The sequence below is a fragment of the Lactuca serriola genome, chromosome 3 (assembly GCF_051521515.1).
Source record: "Lactuca serriola cultivar US96UC23 chromosome 3, Lser_US96UC23_V15, whole genome shotgun sequence".
In the NCBI taxonomy this organism is placed as follows: Eukaryota; Viridiplantae; Streptophyta; class Magnoliopsida; order Asterales; family Asteraceae; genus Lactuca; species Lactuca serriola.
In genome coordinates, this window is record NC_136410.1 from 207,209,826 (window position 1) to 207,230,443 (window position 20,618).

General features: G+C 42.0%; 1 protein-coding gene across 2 annotated transcripts; it reads left to right on the forward strand.

Annotated features, from left to right (window-relative positions):
* The first annotated feature begins 826 nt into the window (after positions 1-826).
* LOC145093544 (midasin-like protein) lies at positions 827-2,258 on the forward strand. 2 transcript variants are annotated; one of them, XM_079031696.1, is made up of 3 exons: positions 827-1,324; positions 1,428-1,721; positions 1,827-2,258. In XM_079031696.1, the coding sequence occupies exons 1-3, from the start codon at positions 920-922 to the stop codon at positions 2,106-2,108; spliced, it is 981 nt and encodes a 326-aa protein (XP_078887822.1). In that variant the 5' UTR covers positions 827-919; the 3' UTR covers positions 2,109-2,258. The 2 variants fall into 2 exon arrangements, with proteins under 2 accessions (XP_078887822.1, XP_078887821.1); XM_079031695.1 differs by having other exon boundaries at positions 1,428-2,258.
* Positions 2,259-20,618: the final 18,360 nt, after the last annotated feature.

The following is a 20,618-nucleotide window of genomic DNA, read 5'->3' on the forward strand; positions in this document are numbered from 1 at the left end:
CAATTCGTCACCAAAATGGTCAATGAATAATGAAGCTTTACCTCCTCCTATATTGTATGAAACATCTATGAACTTGGCAAACTCCGCATCACATTGTATTTGTCGAATACCATTATGAAATGGTTTATTAGGGTACAAGAAGTAAATTTTTGCACAACCGTCGCCCAATAAACGTTCCAGAAATGTAACACATCAGTAAAATTCATACCAACAAAGTCATGGTCTGTAAATACGAATTTCTTACCTTCAACATACTGGAAAGAACATCGAATAAAATACCCGCCATAGTTTAGCTCAAGTTTAAGATACATATTTTCATTATCTGTCATATTTGAAGATAAATGAGATTTTTTTTCCTTTTTTCTAACTGCGGATCAATCGTATATGAGAGGGAAATCGGTTCGAAATAGGGTAAGTAAATCGATGCTTTAGATGGAACCCTAGATCAATGTGTGTAAATGAGGAGGAAAATCGGTTTTTGCCTGTACATGTGGACATCCCAAATGCCAAATCACATGCCACGTAATCATAAGCAACCAGTTAACCCAATCAAAATGCTCATATTCCCTTGTTTAATCAATTATTTGAAAGTGTAAGGATCCATAACACGCAAAAAAAATAGAATAATGACTTTTTAAAACCAAAATGAAAAGCAATTGGTGAACAATAACCCATTTAATATTTGAAAAATTAGATATCCTCCTGCAATGTTAAACGATGATAATTGGATTAAAACTTTATTAAGAAAAATTAAATAAATAAAAAACATAAATTAGTATTTATAGTGATTAATTTCAACATAAAACCTTTATTTAATTACTTCTATTTTTATCTGTATCTGTTTTCTCAGCACCGCCTCTATCCTGAACCATTGTCACAAACCCTAAACCCTGTACTAGGATATCAAAATACGAAATCTATGGAGGACAGCTTCAAGGTTCGAGTTGATAGGGCTTTCGGATCTCTCGAAGCTTCTTCTTCATCTACAATCAAATCAACATCGTCGTCCTTAAGCTCTCTCTGGTGCCTCACCGACGAAGAGATCAAGAGAAACGAATGGATTCAAGATAAAATCACCGTTCACAAAGACAAAGATGAAGAACACATCCACCGTCTCAAAACCCCCAAAATCTATTCTTCCTTTCTACAAGGCCTTCTTGCCGAACCCTCAACCTCTCATCAAGACCTGGAGTCTGACATTCAAGAGCTTGAGGACGAAGAAGACGAAGAACAACAGCCGCCGCTGTCGAAACCGGACGATCATAGCAACGACGACTGGAATATTCGATCTTCCGTCGGCATGGACTGCACTCTCGACAACGAGGTATTGATATCACTCTCGTCTTCCTCCTTTTACAGTTATGTTATCAAATTTCTGTTTGTCATTACTGTTCTGAATGATTTCAATCCAATTTGGTTGTATTCAGGAAGAGGAAGATGGTTACGACAAGGTGGCATTAGGCAGGGAAGAATCTACAGATCGTTTTTACATGAGAGACGTGAACGATTATGAAGTCGAGATGGATTCCAACAATGAGCTTCCGGACTCGATCACCGATGTTATCAGGGATCCCCGAGCGAATCACATGGCTGCAAAACTCAGGCTTAAAGAAGACGAAGAATCTGCTAGAAAATTGGGGTTGCAGGTTTCCGAGAACAACAACATACAGGAATCAACAACGACGGAGAATCAGATCTCTACACCTTTTGTTCCAGATTATGTACGTAATCCTTCAAAATACACACATTATACCTTTGATTCGATGGATGATGCTGATGAAGAAACAAATAGAAAAGCTTACATGGATTTTTTCAATTTGCTGAAGGGGTCTGGTGGTGGTGGTGACATGGAGACTGAAGATGTTTCCATGGAGTCTCAAACATCAATTGTGTTTACTCCAAGAAAGAAGAAGTCGAGTGATGATACGATGAAGAAAAGCAAGGCAGATGCAGGATACAAGAAAGTTGTTCCTGCTGGTATTGCTGGTGAGGATGTTGAAGACAGTGTGGGGGTTTGTGTGATGGATGAAGATGAGGCTGAAATGGCAATGAATAAGCAGAGAGGTGGTCGGAGGTATAGGACGAAGGCCAGTTCTGATGTTGAATGAGTTCGAGGTATACACAGAGTGAATAGAAATTATAATATGCTACTCTTGGAACTGGGATACAGATCCATTTTCTGCTATTTATGAATTATGAAGTTGCAAGGATAAAAGAATATTTAATTTATATTAAAGTTACATTTGATATTTTGATCATTTAACTGTATTAATTTGTGTTCTGTTGACACACTTTTAAGTCCTTGATGCAAATTATAAAATGATGACAACCTCAAGTTAGTGCTTTTCCTTCTTGACATGTCCTCTTTTCACTTGGATTACAAAACTTGAGAAGAACATAACAAAGTTTTCTAAATGACACAAGAACAAAATCTGATATTCACAAACAGACAAAGTCAAATGAGACAAATAGCAAAAATTCTTGAACAGGTAAATTTTGACAAAAAAAAACCCTTTTATATTTCTCTATTTTGTTCACCATGTATCATTTCTATCCTTCCCCCTCTTCTCATCCTCCTGTTACCATTTTTTCTCCTCTCCCTTCTCTTTCTTCCTGAAGTTTTTTCAGTAAAATCGATTCACAAGAGAAATTAGGAGGAGGAATAAGGTAGCAGTGAATCGATTTGGAGGGTTTATTTTTGAGGTTATGAATTTGCGTTGACAGCAACAAAAATAAACCCAACAACCTAATAAAAGAAATTAGATTACTGATTAGCCTTTTACCGAAGAAAGAGAAAGAGATTAGGAGCAGAAGTAACCGGGGAAGGAAGCCCGATATCCATATTTTTTACCGTTTAAAAGAATGGTGATGATGCTAGGTGTGCTTAATGGACATGGATGTATGAAAAAGAAAAAAAAATAGAGATCTCCGGAAATGGTTGGTGGTGTTTGTATCAACTCTATATATCCGGAAATGGTTGGTGGTGTTTGTATCAACTCTATATATGACATTCTCCTTTAATCAAATTATCACAATGTCTCATTTATTAATCATTTGTAAATTTTTATAGTAGAAATTTTGAAAACCTCACAAAAAGTCTTATTAAAACAAAGGCATCATGCTTAGCAGCGCAGCTTGTTATCTGTTTGTCATCTTATTTGTTGTACGATGATAATTAAATTAATCCATTTTATTATCAAACAAAGGCAATTCAGTAATATTCACTTTATGTTTTGTTTTGTTCTATTCTTGTCAAACATTATACAAACAATTTATCATATTCACTCTCTAGTTGCCTACCCCATCAATTCCTATTTAGGTGTGATGATGGGTCGGATATAAATGGGGTGGGGTAATTCTGGGGCAACTCCTAGCACCACCCTCTCAATGTTGAAGAAGCATGTCGCAATCAAGCACTCAATGTTTTCATCTTCTTTGCTTCAACCACATGTTTACATGATGCTTATTTGGCGAAGAACCTCTGTTGATTTTTTCTTCTTTATGCCTAATTTTTTGAAGATTCTTCTCTAAACCACCGTTGTTCCTTTTCTTTGAAGTTTAAAACGACTTCCAATGTTTTTGGACTTGTCATAAGGAAATAAACAATGCAAATAAAAAATCTGAAAAAGAAACCTAATCAGTGTGTCCTCCGATCACTTTCCGGTTGTCGGGTGGGGATTGACATGTTATTGATCTAGACTATGGATTGGGGTTGATTGGGAGGGGATTGATGTCTTGGGGCGTTGATTATTTGTTTCGTTTTGGTTGATGTTGAGTTGTTGACTACTGAATGGGAATGGACAATTGGAAACAAAAAGGATCGAATGAAAAAATATAGAACAAGTGATGTTAATCGAAAAGCTATTGAAGATTTATTTGTGTCGTTATATCTAGGGGTGCGCATATCATAACCAAAATAACCGATACAATTGAACCATACTGAAAATGGTGGTGTGGTTCTTGATTTCCATTATCCGTTTCAAATGGTTGGGTTTTGGTTTCATTTTAAAACCACCACATATATAACCGAACCGAACCACTATATATGTAATAAATATATAAAACATTTAAAAATATAAAATATATTATATAATAAATAATGATATTACAAATGAGAACTATGTAGAGAGATACTCTTCCTTTAATCCTCTTCCATTTTCTTTCTCTTTGACCTTTCTTCTCATTATAATCATAACTATATGATTTAGATATATTGTTACTTGGTCTAAGATTAGCATTGCAAATATAAAATGAAACCCGAGAGCATCTCCGAAATCTGCAACTTTCCTGATGTCTTCCCCAAAGACATTCCAGGGATTTCTTCCGAATGTCAAGTTGAATCCCGTATCGACTTGATCCACAGAACTACCCTTATAACTAAATCTCCGTATTGTCTAGAGCCGACGAAAATGTGAGAGTTATCCAGCCAGCGCAATGAGATGAGCATCAAGGAGTTCGTAAGTTTATTGCATGTGAACTTTATTGTGTTCAAACCTTTTCTATTCTTGCTAGGACCACATCATGGGGATGTGGGTCGAATCAATGAGAGTCAGATAACAAAACGGGAAATCTTATTGCATAGATAAACATTTAGGATACATCCAGAGGCAACCATCGTTGCTCACAAGCTTCTTTTCTTGACATGTGGCAGATCATGCCTCCGAAGAAACATAACCAACCCACCGGTAAGACGCCGATCCTCCAGGTGGACTTAGCTACGTTCCAAGCTACTGTCACAACAGTCGTAGCAGCCGCCCTAGCTGTTCTTAACGCTAACAACACAAATGTGGGCGGAAGTGTTAATGGCAATCCAAATCTTGGTGATAACCAATTTCAACAAGTGCCCACAAGGAAGGAAACACCTGATCTTAAACCTAACATCCTGAAACGAAAGTTCAAAGGAAGTTGTTCAACCCAAGGACCTATTGAAAGGCAACGAACTGGGGCATTTAACACCCCAGCCAACCCTGCTGTTCCAATACCAACCACACCCTACTTTGGAAATCTCCCGCACTGCAACAAATGCAACTACCATCATTATGGAGTCTGCCGAGTGCCGCATTGCACTAGATGCAACAGGAAGGGACACACGGCCCGCAGTTGTAGAACCCTAGTCAAGTTCATCACTCCGACTACCAATGTTGGGACAAGTCCAACCTGTTACCTCTGTGTAAGTGTAGGACATTTCAAAAGAGACTGCCCTACAGAGAAGAATAATGAGGAAACAGGAGGAGTCTAACCTCAGAGAATGAGGAAGCATCGAAGGACCCTGCCATATTTTGGTACGTTTTCGAAAAACCCCGATAATTGTTCATAATTGTGATTACTTTCTCGTCCGGATTAAATCACGAAATCCTTATAAGGTTTAAAGCCATAATGATCAAATTATGATAGTTTAGTGAAAACGTTAAGGTCGGTTGTAGTTATACATGACTTGTATACACCAAGCGATTATAGGAAGATCTAGTAAGAATCATTTCATAAAAAGTTCATGATTTCACAGTATCAGAACCCTCGTACTTGCAGTACCCTACAATTTCGAATCAAACACAGCAAACACCAGAGACATTCACCCAAGGGCAGCAATGTCCTAACAAAACGATCCTTCCAAACTAACTTAACGCGCGAATCTACGACGTCATCCCGCTTAGTTCGACTGAGTCTATGTATACCAAACCCTTTTGTCTTAAATCGTTTGATCGCAAAACTCCCGTCACTCATAACGACAAATTAGATGCGAACTTCGAAAATTCATCTCTCTTCGAAACCCGAAAGTATTCATGCGAAGAGTATCACCCACAAAGAAATGGACAAAGTAAGAGAAAAATCTGGACAATTGTAGATACATCGTAGGACACTCATCTACCCTTAGTGGAACTTTCTTGCAACAACAAAGACCTTTCCAACATCATGGCCGTGTCGTTCGAAGCCCTCTATGGCCGTAAGTATAGATCCCCTCTGTGCTGGGCCGAGGTGGGCGACATGCAACTAGTCAAGAGTCAAGTCCACGACAGTACCCTCACGAGTCCTGAAATCATCCGAAAGGCAACTGAAAAGGGATCGTACGAAAGGGGCTATGCCGATAAGAGACAAAAACCCTTGGAATTCCAAGTTGGTGACCATGTCCTTTTAAAAGCCTCACCTTGGAAAGGCCTGATACACTCCAGAAAGCATAGAAAGCTAAATCCAAGAGTACGTTGGACCGTCTGAGATCCTTGCTAGGATCGGTCCCGTAGCATACAAACCCCAGTTACCTCGAGTGCTTAGCAGCGTTCATCTTGTCTTCCTCATGTTGGACCAAAGAAGTGTCTGCCCGATGAGACACTTGCGATTTTCACTTTACGATATCAAGCTAGACAAGAGTCTACGCTTCATTGGACACACGAATCGAGAAGTCAAGTGAGTGAAAGAACATCACATCCTGATAGTAGAGGTCTGCTGGAATGCCAAGCGGGGACCTGAATTCACTTGGGAGCACAAGAATCCAAGGAAACAGAAGTACCCCCATCATTTCCAAGTTACATCTTTATTCTTGAATTTTGGGACGAAATTCCCTCTAACAGGGGGATGATGTGACAACCCGAAACTTCTACCTGGTACATCTAGTCAGCTAATCTAAGTTAAACTCGTTTCTTTTAACTCCTAACACTTATTAAGGGTTCATTTAAGCGTTCTAAACTTGAGTACAACCAAAGTCGAGACTAGGAACGAATCAACAAGTTATATAGTGACGAAACCAGACCATACAACCCTTTTGGAGGAGTGTACGGCCGCACACATGGGTATACGACCGTACACACCCCTCATGGCCACACACCCACCCCTATATAAAGGGTAGACCCCTTTCCTTTAATTCCTTTAACACCTTGGCAGCACACAACACCATTTCTCTCAAGATTCTTCAACCACAAACCCATCTAAGGCTTCAAAAACATGAGTAATCCATCCCTTAGCTTGTTGTGCTTGAAGAACCACTTAATCTAAGCCTGGAATCATTGAGTCCCTTCATGTTCATCACCTATTTGAAGGAGTGCGGCCGCACACCTACATAAGGTGGCCTCACACTCCTAAAAGACCCTCCAAAGTGAGAGTTGGACTTCCATATTTGAGTTGGACATGAACCAAGCTTTGCTACACCTTAGAATTAGCATTTTTGGACATCATCATGTAGGGTGTACGACCGCACACACCCTTGTGCAGAAGCACACTTCTTGTGTGCGGCAACACACTCCCGTGTGCGACCACACACACACCCTAGGACCACAAACTCATTTCTAAGACCCTAAACTTGTACTACAACTTAGTATGGACCTAGAACACTTCATGGATGCAAGTATGGACCTTGAAAACACCTCAAAAGCACCTTCCATCATGAGTGTACGGTCTCACACCCATTGGGCCACACAACCATGGTTGTACACACCTTTAAGGTGGCCATACACCCCCTCATGCAATCCTTTAAGGTTCTAGCACTTAGTGTAGGTAGTCCCAAGTTCTTAGAGTGGTTCTCCATCACATTTAGTAGAGAAATACCTTCATCTAACTCCTTTATGTGTCATTACATGTTAATTAGGATCAAATTGTGTTCAAGGTTGCACTTGAACATCCGACATTCCGTATCAATCTTTCATTCAAATCGCCCGAGGTGAGTTCATACCCCTACGCTTTTCCGAGTTTTTCATGTTTTCAGGGGGGAATACAAGCAAAAGTACAAGGAAACTTGTGCTAAAAGTATATTATTCTATTTAAGATAATTATATTTTCAGAATGATTTTAACACGGAAAAGAGTTTTACCCAATGATTAACATATCCACTCGTAGAAACAGTTTTCAAAACTAGAGCAATGAACTTATGAACCATGTAGCAAAAAGTATCATTTTATAAAGGATTCATGTTAATCACAAAAATGATTTTCTATATTAATACGTGTAAATTTGTTAGTCTAAGTTGGAGACATGTCCTTAGTAACACTCCCACAGAATCAGAGTGTAGGACTAGCACTTGTAACCAGAATCTCTTGTAGGGAGAGCGTGACTGTTGTGTATAGATCTATACGGGACTGACAACCCCGCACCTGGCTGCTAGCTACAGTCGGACCGGTAGGTCTACGGGTGACAAAGTTATAAAGGATACCGGCCGTTGCGGGCCATATCCAGTCAGTTATGGTTATAAAACTCGCAACCTAGATAACAAAAATTTACCTTTGTAATAATGAATCAAATGAACTAACCTCATAGTAATAACCGATTTGATTACTGGAGGGTGTTAATAATACCTTCAGGATTTAGTTCACCACGTATTTATTAGTTTTATTTATGTAATAAGGCTAATATACCTCACTGGGAGTAACCAGGGTCTTTCAAGGAAACTACGTTTAACGATATAAATATGGTAGATACTTGTACACTCATTTTAGAACGGATAACCAACAACCTACTTTTAGGGAAAATATAGGATTTTCCCGGGATAACTCGGCCTTTCATAAACGGATTGTTTAACAAGTAATTAGCAGATGTTTATATTCATTCCACGATACCTGGGATTGTACATATCTTTTATGAACCTGGAAGTCATGGAAGGAATGGGTTTTCAAACACACTTTCCATAAGAAAATATAGGATTTTCTTGAGAAACACTTTTCAAAAGGATCAAAGAAACATTTTCCCACCAAAAATAAATGCTTATGAACTCACCAACTTTATGCTGATATTCTTTTAAAACTGCTTGTATTCTCAGGGAATTAGTAGACAGGTACTTCCAGAACTTTTGGAGAAGTCGGCGCGTTAGAGTCACGTCTGTCTATTTTACTTTTGATAATAACAAAACTTTGTATTAAGACAGTGTAAACGGTTTTCATATATGTATTCAATGTTTGGTTGTGTTTACTATGCTTGCTATGATATAACTGTTGTGACACTACACATGCCGTCAACCACCCCTGAACATTTCCGTCGTTCCGGTTTGGGGGTGTGACAGATCGGCCATAGTCAACTTGGTTGACCAAATGGTAAAGAGAAAGGCTAAGTCTGAGATAGTCCCGTGTACCATCCCAAAGGGTTCATATGTTTTGATTGCCAAAGGAAGGGGAATTGGTTGCGAAGCTGCCCTGGCTACCTGAAAGATCTAAGAGAAGGAAGAATCAAGAAGTTTGACTCTGCTTCACCACTATCTAACTCTGTTAAGTTCCTAATTGATTATTCTTAATACAAAATGTGACTCGGTTACATTTTGATGTTTGGCAGGATCAAACAAAGGGAAGGAAACTTAAAGGAAGAGTATGTTGAATCTGATAGCGAAGATGGAATTCAATCGCATGGTTCGAAGATCAGATTCTTGAGCTACTACTTAGGAGTTATGATAGATTGCTAGGAAATATGTAATAGCATAGTTTTCATTTAAATTTGCATTGTAGGGAAAAAGTTTTTTCCACATTTTAATATATAAATAAAATTTTGTTTTATTATATATCTCCTTGCAATGACATTTATGAAAAATTGATGTTTGTATGTTTCTAGCAATAAGGGAAATATGAATTTGATTCTTTCATTTGTGCTATTTTTACCAAATAAGAAAAGATTCTCATCACCCAGGTTTTCAATTGGACCGAAACTTGGAATCATGCAAGTAGTATGATGAATGAGAATTTTCATCTTTGGAAAAATTAAGACTAACTCCTTGTTCACATGTATATGTGAGTCAAATGAAGGACTAAGAGATCAAGTACACATTCTTGTGCACTGGTCAAGTCCACCACAAAAGATCAATAAGACTATTCCTCATGATTTACTAAAGTTTAGTAAATATGGTTATACTTACAAGTTTAATTATAATTCTAAAGCATTGGAAAAGTTTCGATGTACAGCAGAACGAATGAGAAGAATCAAATTTGGCAAAAAGATAGAAGTTCTTAAATCTGAAAAGATGGGAGAGTACTTTAGTATCTTGTTTTATGATCATCTTAATGATTATGAGACCACATCACAATTCATCCTCTAAGGATGTCTTAGTGCTTTCTTATGGCTAAGAAGAGGAGTCATGAATTGTGGAAATGGTTAAATCAAGAAGGTGAGTCATACTTCGTTCCAAAACAAGTCTTAGAGTCATACTCCAAGATTGTAATTTGAGTGACACATCTTAAAGAAGGTTTATTAACACTTGTCAAATGTGAGAGTAAAATGTGTTATACTCTTGTACATTTGAAATTGGTAAGCTGTGATGTTTTGGATAGAACAAAGTCCAACTAAGGCCAATTGTGTGAAGTCTTTTTCTTGATAAGAATCTGCACTATCTCTTGAATACTTGTTTTTCAAGGAATGGGTCTTGGAAATAGAGTCTTATATGTCAAGAGGACAGTGGGAGTCTAAAAGGTCCTGAAAGAGTTTCAAGATCTAATCAAGAATAAAACCTGTAGTTTATCACTAACACACGACTTGAGGTTTATAACCTATCATGTTGACATATTCCTATTTTCTGTGCCCATTCCAGTTAAAGTTGGCTTTGCATATGAGTTCTGAGAGTTCTCAATTGGTTGCATAACAACTTGGAAGCAATGGCAGACCCTTGTGCTGCCAGGTGGCAAGAAGTTAAGACTGCACAAGTTCAGTCCATATGAATTTGGATTTGTCACTAGCCTTGTCTTGTGATTATGGTTTTGACAAATTCACATGGATAGGAACACATACACCATAAAATATAAGTGTCATAAGGTTTCTCTCTGATTCATGAAAATGATGGTGAGGAAACGCTTTCACTAAGTGGTTTTAAGTAGATAGCAATTATGATATTTGCATTCTCAAAGTCGTTAGTGGAGCATGTGTGGTTAACCGGCACACTAACATGGACTTGTGAGGAATGAAAAAGGTCTAAACAACTGAGACTATGATTACGACATCCTTTTTTCATAATTTTGAAATTGTTTAGACACACATGTGTGCTATCTAAGGAAAGGTGTATGATTTTGATAAAGTTTTATCAAAACATCTCATATCAGAAGTCTAAACTTTGGTAAGAAAGCTAATAAAGTATTCATTTCTAGAAGTCCAGCTAATTTCTGAGTACATGTCAAAGCTAGTGGGAGCATAAGTGTTATGCTGATAATTATCATGTTAGTGGGAGCATGATAATTATGATAAGTGTTGCAAGTTAGCAATATTAATTATAGAAAACAAAAGTTTCAATTGGGAAAATTTGTTTTGATATAATTAAGGGAGAGGAAATTATACTTTATTTCAATTCTAAAAAGCATAGATTGATATTTTAATCATCTTTAGTCAAGGATATATATATATATATATATATATATATATATATATATATATATATAAATTTTATGTTGGAATGGCTCAACTTAAGGAAATTATATATATATATATATATATATATATATATATATATTGCGTTCTCAAAATTCGATTATGATTACGACATCCCTCTTCATAGCCGAATTATGAAAACATGGAAAATTAAAAATATTGTAGCAAAAGACTGATCAAGGATCATGTATTTATGTGAGACATCATGAATCGTGTCCCATATGCTTTGGGTATAAGATCAATTACATGTGATATACTATTTATCCTTTCTAAATTTTCCAAATGCCCAGGGCATTAGGAGGGGAAAAGGTCTAGAATTGGATATGACTAAGATGATGAAGCAACTGTCGAGAACAATCTAAGGTTTACCAAAGATTGGTTGCTCAAGGAAAGTTGGAAATATGGTGTATAGTTTTGGAAAAGGACCATATTGACATATTCTGAAAAGAGGTAGCTCTTGTTCAGAAGTGATAGTCAAAATGAGAATTTGGAAATGTTCCTATAGATGGAAGTTATTCATTAAATCTGTGTAGATTAGGAAACTTAATGCAAGAAGGATGTTCAAAGCAATGTACTTTGAATTTGGGACTTCATTTCCATGGAGTTGATCTCCATTGGAATACTCTGTAATGACTGTTGACAAGTCTTTGTGACTTTGTGCATAATCATTACAAGAGGATCAGTGCATATAAGTTTAAAATCTAACAGATTTTGGTAAATAGTAGGAATTTGGAATTCTTACATTTACGATAAGGATTTGGGATTGTGAAATGAGATTCATTGGAATTATGCTCAATCGATCTATTTCACAAAGTAAAAATCATAGACAAACTTAGTATGCATACTTGGTGTATGGAATAACTAATGTTTAGATAAACATAGTGTGCATACTTGGTGTATGGCATGACTATTGTTTGGATAAACATAGTGTGCATGCTTAGAGCATGGCATGACTATTGTTTTGATTCAAGTATAAAGTTGATTAGTTGAAACATTATACAATGAATAATGTGTAATCAAAATGGTGATAAATAAAATGTGTTCTATTTATATTCATAAGTTTTGAGACCATATTGGATTTGATTATTCTTGTGTTTCGCTTTGCATGTTTTGACATCCAGAATAACTAGGTCATTCTTCCTGAATGACTAAGTTATTCAAACCATCCACAGTCGGTCATATGTTGGAAGTAGGTATGAATCAAGACTGTCATGAAGTTGGCTTGTAGATGTCTAAGGTGTTGGACATAGCAAGAATTTATACAACACTCATGAGTGCTCATAAGTTCTGAGTATTAGATTCAACCCACGCTCACTTGTATATGTAGCACCTGGTTCCTGGTATGTGAAATTTATCTAAGTGTTTTGCATTTTTAGCCTTGGACTCGGCGAGTTGTAGGCCCAACTCGCCGAGTAGAGACGGGATATGGAACACGTTCAAGTTGGCGACTCGGCGAGTCCCCGCTGTCTAATGAAACCCTAAATTCCAAGGGTTTGCACCCTATTTAAACCAACCTTATGCGCCCCAACCTCGCCCCCTTCACCCTCAGAGCTCCCTATATCGTCCAACCCTTGTTCCTTGTGAGATTGAAGTGTTTTCGTGTGTTTTCTTGAAGATTTTGAGAGAAAAGAAGAGTAGATCAAGAAGAGAAGAAGGAGGCCAGACATCTTGGTGTTATTTCAAGTGATTCCCTTGAGGTATAACTCAGTTTCCCTCTGTTTCCATGCTTATAGTCCCTTATAGCTACATTAAAGTCCTTCTTGAGCCATTTCCAAGCTTGGGTATGATTTTGACTCGGCGAGTTCAAGGCAATCTTCTTGCCGCAAGAACAGACTCGGCGAGTTGTTCATACAACTCGGCGAGTCTCAGCCTAGCATGTTCTTCAGATGAAGATGAACTCGATGAGTTGTTCATACAACTCGGCGAGTAGGATGAAGGACTATTGGACCTTGGGTTAGAAGGAAAACTCGTCGAGTCAATGCCTAACTCGTCGAGTAGAGACGGGGTTGTGGTCAGACAAAGGGATAGGGACTCGGCGAGTTGGCAGGCCAACTCGGCAAGTCGGTTCAACTGGAAGTTGACTTTGACTTTGACTCTTGGCTTGGTTAGGGGTAAATGGTTATTTTACCCTGAGGTCGATTAGCAGTATTTGACTGAGTGTATTGTGGGGATTTTAGCCGGAGGACTTCCGGGGCAGCAGCTAAGTAAAGAGTCCTGGTTTGAGGGATTCGGACACGCCTTCGGGGGTGTCTGAACTCAAATAGAGGGATTAAAAGATTTTAAAGAAGAATATATATTCTGAAAAGCTAAGTAAAGAGTTTTAAGAAAGAACGAAGTGTGTGATGTGCGCGACTGGCCGAGCTCAAGTAAGTATTCCCCAAAGTACCCTTACCAGCTTATGTTATGTTTATCAGTTTCAGTAGAACAACATGCTAGAATTGGACTAAGGATCTAGGAGTGATGCCTTATGTGCCTGCTTTATGTGCTTCAGTGTATGAAAATTGCATGCTAGAATTGAGTAGACAGTAGTAGGATAGCCTGTTAGGGTTATGCCTGATAGTATGAGTTTAGCATTGTATGCTAGTTCAGCTTTTCTCTATGAGGACGGATTTGCTTGAGATTGTTTCCTTTTGTCTGAATGCTGCTTGCTTTGTGCTTCGTGGGACTCTGAGTGATGGGAGTTAGACATTAGATGAATACGTCACGTCACATGTGATCAGGGTTGAATAATCTTAGAGTGTTGGATTTGGCCCTACTGTGCAGCTCTTGTCTGAGTCTAACCGTGTAGAGCCGAGTCTGTTACTCGAAGGATTATCTGAGCCTCACCACATATGATGGTGTTCAGGTAATGACTAATTGGCATTACAAAGAGGCCTTCAGCAGCTGAGGACCGGGTAGGGTGGAGTTAGAGATTTTCCTGGGGCAAGCCTAGGATGAGTATAGCAGTGATCAGGGGTAGTGAAAGGGACTTGGTGGAGTCAAGGCAGTCCTTGGAGAAGATACAGATAGATGTGGAAGGTAGTATGGGCTTGTACTACTGAAAGCTGAGAATCCGTACCCGTACCGAGGAAGGCCAAGATAAGACCAGGGAACTTGTAGTAGGTGTGATCCCTCCAGAGGTATCAGTATCGCTAACAATTATTATTTATGTATTTCAGAATGGTGGTACTACGCTCGAGGCCAACAGTTAGCAGTTCAGGAGAGGGATCGGGTTCAGGATCAATTTCTGAGCCAGTAGATGAGGGGCTACGTGAGTTCATCGCGTCAGAGATCACCAGAGGCATCCTTGAGTCGACCCCCATTATCTTCGGGTCGATCAAGGAAGGGATATTGGAGTTGATGGAGGATCGCCTCAAGGCATTCAGGAGCGACATGGCATCTAGCCAGTCGGGATCTCGCACACTGTCCTTCAAGGACTTTTGGGGTAGTGTTGCATCGGATTTTCACAGGGCGAAGGACCCCATAGCTGCCAGACGATGGATTGCAGACATTGAGTCTGCACAGATGATTAGCTTCTGTCCTGAGGGGTCGAAGGTGAGGTTTGCAACAGGGTGTTTACGAGATCGAGCTAGGGATTGGTGGGAGTCCGTGGGTGACTCGTTGGGAGTCTCGGCTGTGGAGGCTATGACTTGGTCGGACTTCGCGACCAGGTTCAGGGCAGAGTTTGTGCCGGCTGTCAAGCTTCAGCAGCTGGCCAGGGAGTTCTTGGATATGAGACAGACGACGGAGACTGTGGCGGAGATCACCGCCAAGTTCCGGGAGAGGGCGTTGCTGTTGCCCCAGTACGCGGGTGATGAGGATATGAAGAGGACCCGCTATCATGACATGCTACGAGCTGATATTCAGGAGCATGTCAGTTTTTCAGCTTTCCCTACCCTGGACTCTATGATTTCCAGGGCAAGGGAGAGGGAGATAGATCTGGAGCACATCCGGAAGAGGAAGACAGAGGAATGACAGGTAGGAGGGGCTTCGGGGAAGAAGCCCAAGGGACCAGATGGTAGGCCGAAAGGTCAGTCAGGACCGAGCCGCTGCAAGAAATGCGGCAGGCCTAATGAGGGGGCATGTAGGCTGGGATCGTCGGGCTGCTATAAGTGCGAAAAGACGGGGCGTTTCAGCAGGGATTGTACTAGACCTGCACCTGTGATTCAGACATCGGAGTTGCTGTGTTTCCACTGCAACCAGAGGGGCCACAAGAAGGCCAATTGCCCCCAGTTGACAGCATCAACGCCGATTAAGGCACCAGCTCCAGCTACCCTGCGGATTATAGATGGTCGGAAGGTCAAGGCAGAGGCTCCAGTGGTGAGGAGCCGGGCGTTTCAGCTGACTACCGAGGAGGCTCGCGCCGCACCCGATGTGGTGACGGGTATGATTCTTTCCCTCTATCTTATTTTTTTATGATGTTATGATATTGATCTGTGCTCTGTGTATATGCGTTAGGATCATTCCATGTGAATGGTATTCCTGTTCAGGTGTTGTTTGACTCGGGTGCCACCCGATCATTTGTTTCCCTTGCGCTTAGAAAGAGGTTTACTGAGTCTTCGGGCATGTTGGATTTCCCTTTAGAGGTAGAGATTGCCGATGATCGATCGGTGCGAACGTCATCAATATTCAGGGATTGTGTCATAAGGTTATTTGAGGAGCGCTATTTGGTGGATTTGGTTCCCATCCCTTTGCGGGGGAACAAGGTGATTATAGGCATGGATTGGTTGAGCCCTAATGGGGTGGTGATAGATTGCGCACAACAGTTAGTACAGATCAGGACCCCAAGTGGGGGAGAGTTGGAGATCCATGACGAGAGGCGACATCGTGGACCCACAGTATGCTCAGCAGCGAGAGCTAGGCGCTACCTTCAGCAGGGTTGCGCGGGATATGTCGCGTATGTTATGGATACCCGGGATGCAGGTAAGGTGACGGTGAGCGAGGTTCCAGTGGTGCGAGACTACGTTGATGTGTTCCCGGAGGAGCTTCCTGGAATACCTCCGGAGCGTCAGGTAGAGTTCAAGATCGACCTAGTTCCTGGTGCGGCTCCGATAGCCAAGGCACCCTATCGGTTGGCTCCTCCCGAGATGTAGGAGTTGTCTACGCAGCTGCAGGAGCTGCTAGACAAGGGATTTATTCGACTGAGCAGTTCACCCTGGGGAGCCCTGATCCTGTTTGTGAAGAAGAAGGACAGGTCGCATCGGATGTGTATAGATTACCAGGAGCTGAATAAGGTAACGGTGAAGAACCGCTACCCACTCCCGAGGATTGATGACCTCTTTGACCAGTTGCAGGGAGCATCTTGGTTCTCCAAGATCGATTTGCGTTCAGGTTATCATCAGATGAGGGTCAGAGAGGAGGATGTACAGAAGACCGCGTTTCGGACGCGTTATGGCCATTATGAGTTCGTGGTGATGCCGTTTGGGCTCACTAATGCTCCTGCCGCGTTCATGGACCTCATGAACCGTGTGTGTAGACTGATGGTCTGTGATAGTTTTCATTGATGACATCTTGGTTTATTCCAAGACGCAGGAAGAGCACGAGGAGCATCTGAGAGAGGTTTTGGAGACCTTGAGGAGGGAGAGCTTGTATGCCAAGTTCTCCAAATGTGAGTTTTGGTTGCGTGAGGTGCAGTTTCTTGGGCACCTCGTCAACTAGAATGGGATTTCAGTAGACCGGCCAAGGTGGAGGCCATGATGAGATGGGAGGTTCCGAAGTCTCCATCCGAGATTCGGAGTTTCCTAGGATTAGCAGGCTACTATCGGAGATTCATTCAGGATTTCTCCAAGATAGCCGTACCCCTGACACGGATGACTAGGAAAGCCGTGGTCTTTCGATGGGGGCCTGAGCAGCAGGCAGCGTTCGAGATTCTGAGGCAGAGATTGTGCGAGGCGCCAATCTTAGCCCTGCCCGAAGGCGTAGGGGATTTTGTGGTATACTGCGATGCGTCTATCTCGGGTTTAGGCGCGGTATTAATGCAGAGGGGACATGTCATTGCTTATGCCTCGAGGCAGCTGAAGCCTCACGAGGCGAACTACCCGACGCATGATTTAGAGGTGGGGGCGGTGGTCTTCGCCCTCAAGATTTGGCGGCATTACCTCTACGGGGTTCGATGTACCATTTACACGGACCACAAGAGTTTGAGGTACCTCATGGATCAGCTGAATCTGAACATGAGGCAGCGTCGGTGATTGGACGTGGTGAAGGATTATGATTGCGAGATCCTTTATCACCCGGGGAAGGCCAATGTGGTGGCCGGTGTGCTTAGCCGTAAGGCGGCACCGATCAGGGATGTGTGTATGAGGATGACGGTGGTGACTCCACTGTTAGAGCAGATTCGGGAAGCTCAGCAGGAGGCTATGAAGGAGGAACATCGGAAGAGTGAGCGAATAGTGGGTCAAGTCACCTCCTTCGATTATGATAGCCGAGGATTATTGACACTACACCATAGGGTTTGGGTGCCGTATCACGGAGGCGTGCGCCAGATCTTGATGGAGGAGGCGCACAAATCCTGATTCTCTATCGATCCAGGGGCGACGAAGATGTATAGGGATCTTCGTCTAGACTATTGGTGGCCCTGCATGAAGCGGGTTGTGGCGTGGTACGTCGAGCGGTGTTTGACCTGCAGGAAGGTCAAGGCCGAGCATCGGAGACCGCACGGAAAGATGCAGCCGTTGGATATCCCGTTGTGGAAATGGGAAGATATTACGATGGATTTTATCACAAAGATTCCCCGGACTGCGCGAGGAGTAGATTCGATTTGGGTCATCGTGGATCGATTGACCAAGAGCGCCCATTTTATTCCAATCCAGGAGAATATCTCAGCCGAAAAGTTAGCCGATATCTATATCAGGGAGATAGTGGCGCGGCACGAGGTGCCAGTGTCAGTGATATCAGACCGAGATGTGCGGTTCACTTCCAGGTTTTGGAAGAAGTTTCATGATGAGTTGGGCACTCGTCTGCGTTTTAGCACCGCCTTTCACCCGCAGACGGATGGTTAGAGCGAGCGGACCATCCAGACTTTGGAGGATATGTTGCGGGCGTGCATGCTAGACTTTGGTGGTAGCTGGGATACCTATCTTCCCTTGGCTGAGTTCTCGTACAAAAACAGCTACCACGCGAGTATTGACCATCCCCCATTCGCTGAGTTCTCGTACAAAAACAGCTACCACGCGAGTATTGACCATCCCCCATTCGAGATGTTGTACGGACGGAGGTGCAGGACCCCGATATGTTGGGGTGAAGTTGGCCAGAGGGTCATGGGGAGCACCGATGTGGTGCTCAAGACGACCGAGAGAATCCAGCAGGTTCGAAGCAAGCTGCAGACTGCGTAGAGTCGGTAGAAAAGTTACGCCGACAAGCGCCGGTCAGACCTGGAGTTTCAGGTTGGGGATATGGTTCTCCTGAAAGTGTCGCCTTGGAAGGGCGTCATTCGGTTCAGGAAGCGGGGCAAGTTGGGCCCAAGATACATTGGACCGTTCAGGGTTGTAGCCTGGGTGGGAAAGGTGGCATATAGGCTGGATCTGCCAGCCGAGCTCAGTCAGATCCACAACACCTTCCATGTCTCCCAGCTGCGGAAGTGCCTAGTGGATGATTCAACAGTGGTGCCGTTAGAGGATATCCAGGTTGATGATAGCCTGAATTACATTGAACGCCCAGTCGCGATCCTGGACCCGAAGTCGAAGGATCTGAGGAACAAGAGGGTGGAATTAGTAAAGGTGCAATGGCAGCACCGAAAGGGTTCAGAGTGGACATGGGAGCCGGTGGAAGAAATGATGGAGCATTACCCCGAGCTGTTTCAGGATCGAGCAGCAGACTTCGAGGACGAAGTCTAAAATAAGTGGGGGAGATTTGTAGCACCTGGTTCCTGGTATGTGAAATTTATCTAAGTGTTTTGCATTTTTAGCCTTGGACTCGGCGAGTTTTAGGCTCGACTTGCCGAGTAGAGACGGGATATGGAACACGTTTAAGTTGGCGACTCGGCGAGTCCATATTCTGGACTCGGTGAGTCCCCGCTGTCTGATGAAACCCTAAATTCCAAGGGTTTGCACTCTATTTAAACCAACCTTATGCGCCCCAACCTCGCCCCCTCCACCCTCAGAGCTCCCTATATCGTCCAACCCTTGTTCCTTGTGAGATTGAAGTGTTTTGGTGTGTTTTCTTGAAGATTTTGAGAGAAAAGAAGAGTAGATCAAGAAGAGAAGAAGGAGGCCAGACATCTTGGTGTTATTTCAAGTGATTCCCTTGAGGTATAACTCAGTTTCCTTCTGTTTCCATGCTTATAGTCCCTTATAGCTCCATTAAAGTCCTTCTTGAGCCATTTCCAAGCTTGGGTATGATTTTGGATCTGTAATAAGTTGATTAACCTTTAGATCTAGGCATGATTGAGCCCCAGGAGCTCGAATCTACTGCCTTTATGGAGCCATATTGCATGAAAGCCCTAGAGCTACTCTTTTAGTGCATTTTGAGCCGTAAAACCTTCATTGGTGTTTATTTACATGTAAAGTTGGAAACTTTACGTGTTAATCAAGCCCTAGAAACCCAAATCTATGTATGTCATGAGCCAGATTCAAGCAAAATCAAGTATATAGTATTTGCATGTGAAATACTCGGCGAGTCGTTCATCGGACTCGGCGAGTCGAGTCGCGAGTCCCCGAGTTTTCCCATTTTTGTGTTTGCGGAGTGGAATAGTGAGTCATGGGGTGTGACTTAGTGAGTCGGAAGCCAGACTCACCCATGAAGGAACTCAGCGAGTCAATGCCCTGACTCGGCGAGTTCAAGGCAATCTTCTTGCCTCAAGAACAGACTCGGCGAGTTGTTCATAGAACTCGGCGAGTCTCAACATAGCATGTTCTTCGGATGAAGATGAACTCGATGAGTTGTTCATACAACTTGACGAGTAGGATGAAGGACTATTGGACCTTGGGTTAGAAGGAAAACTCGTCGAGTCAATGCCTAACTGAACGAGTAGAGACGGGGTTGTGGTCAGACAAAGGGATAGGGACTCGGCGAGTTGGCAGGCCAACTCGGTGAGTCGGGTCAACTGGAAGTTGACTTTGACTTTGACTCTTGGCTTGGTTAGGGGTAAATGGTCATTTTACCCTAACGTCGATTAGCAGTATTTGACTGAGTGTTTTGTGGGGATTTTAGCCGGAGGACTTCCGGGGCAGCAGCAGCAGAAGACAGTCAGTTCCCACGCAGATCAGCAGCTACTTTGAGGTGAGTTACCTTCCAGTAGCGGTAGGTCTATGGCCACAATGCCGGCCCACCAGTAGGAATTGTATGTTAGATGATTGTCTTTGTGATATCATCTAGGTTTGCTACTA

Coding starts and splice junctions, on each gene's coding strand:
- LOC145093544 (XM_079031695.1), top strand. CDS start 920: ATGGAGGACAGCTTCAAGGTTCGAGTTGATAGGGCTTTCGGATCTCTC. Junction 1,325..1,427: donor ACTGCACTCTCGACAACGAG/GTATTGATATCA, acceptor GGTTGTATTCAG/GAAGAGGAAGATGGTTACGA.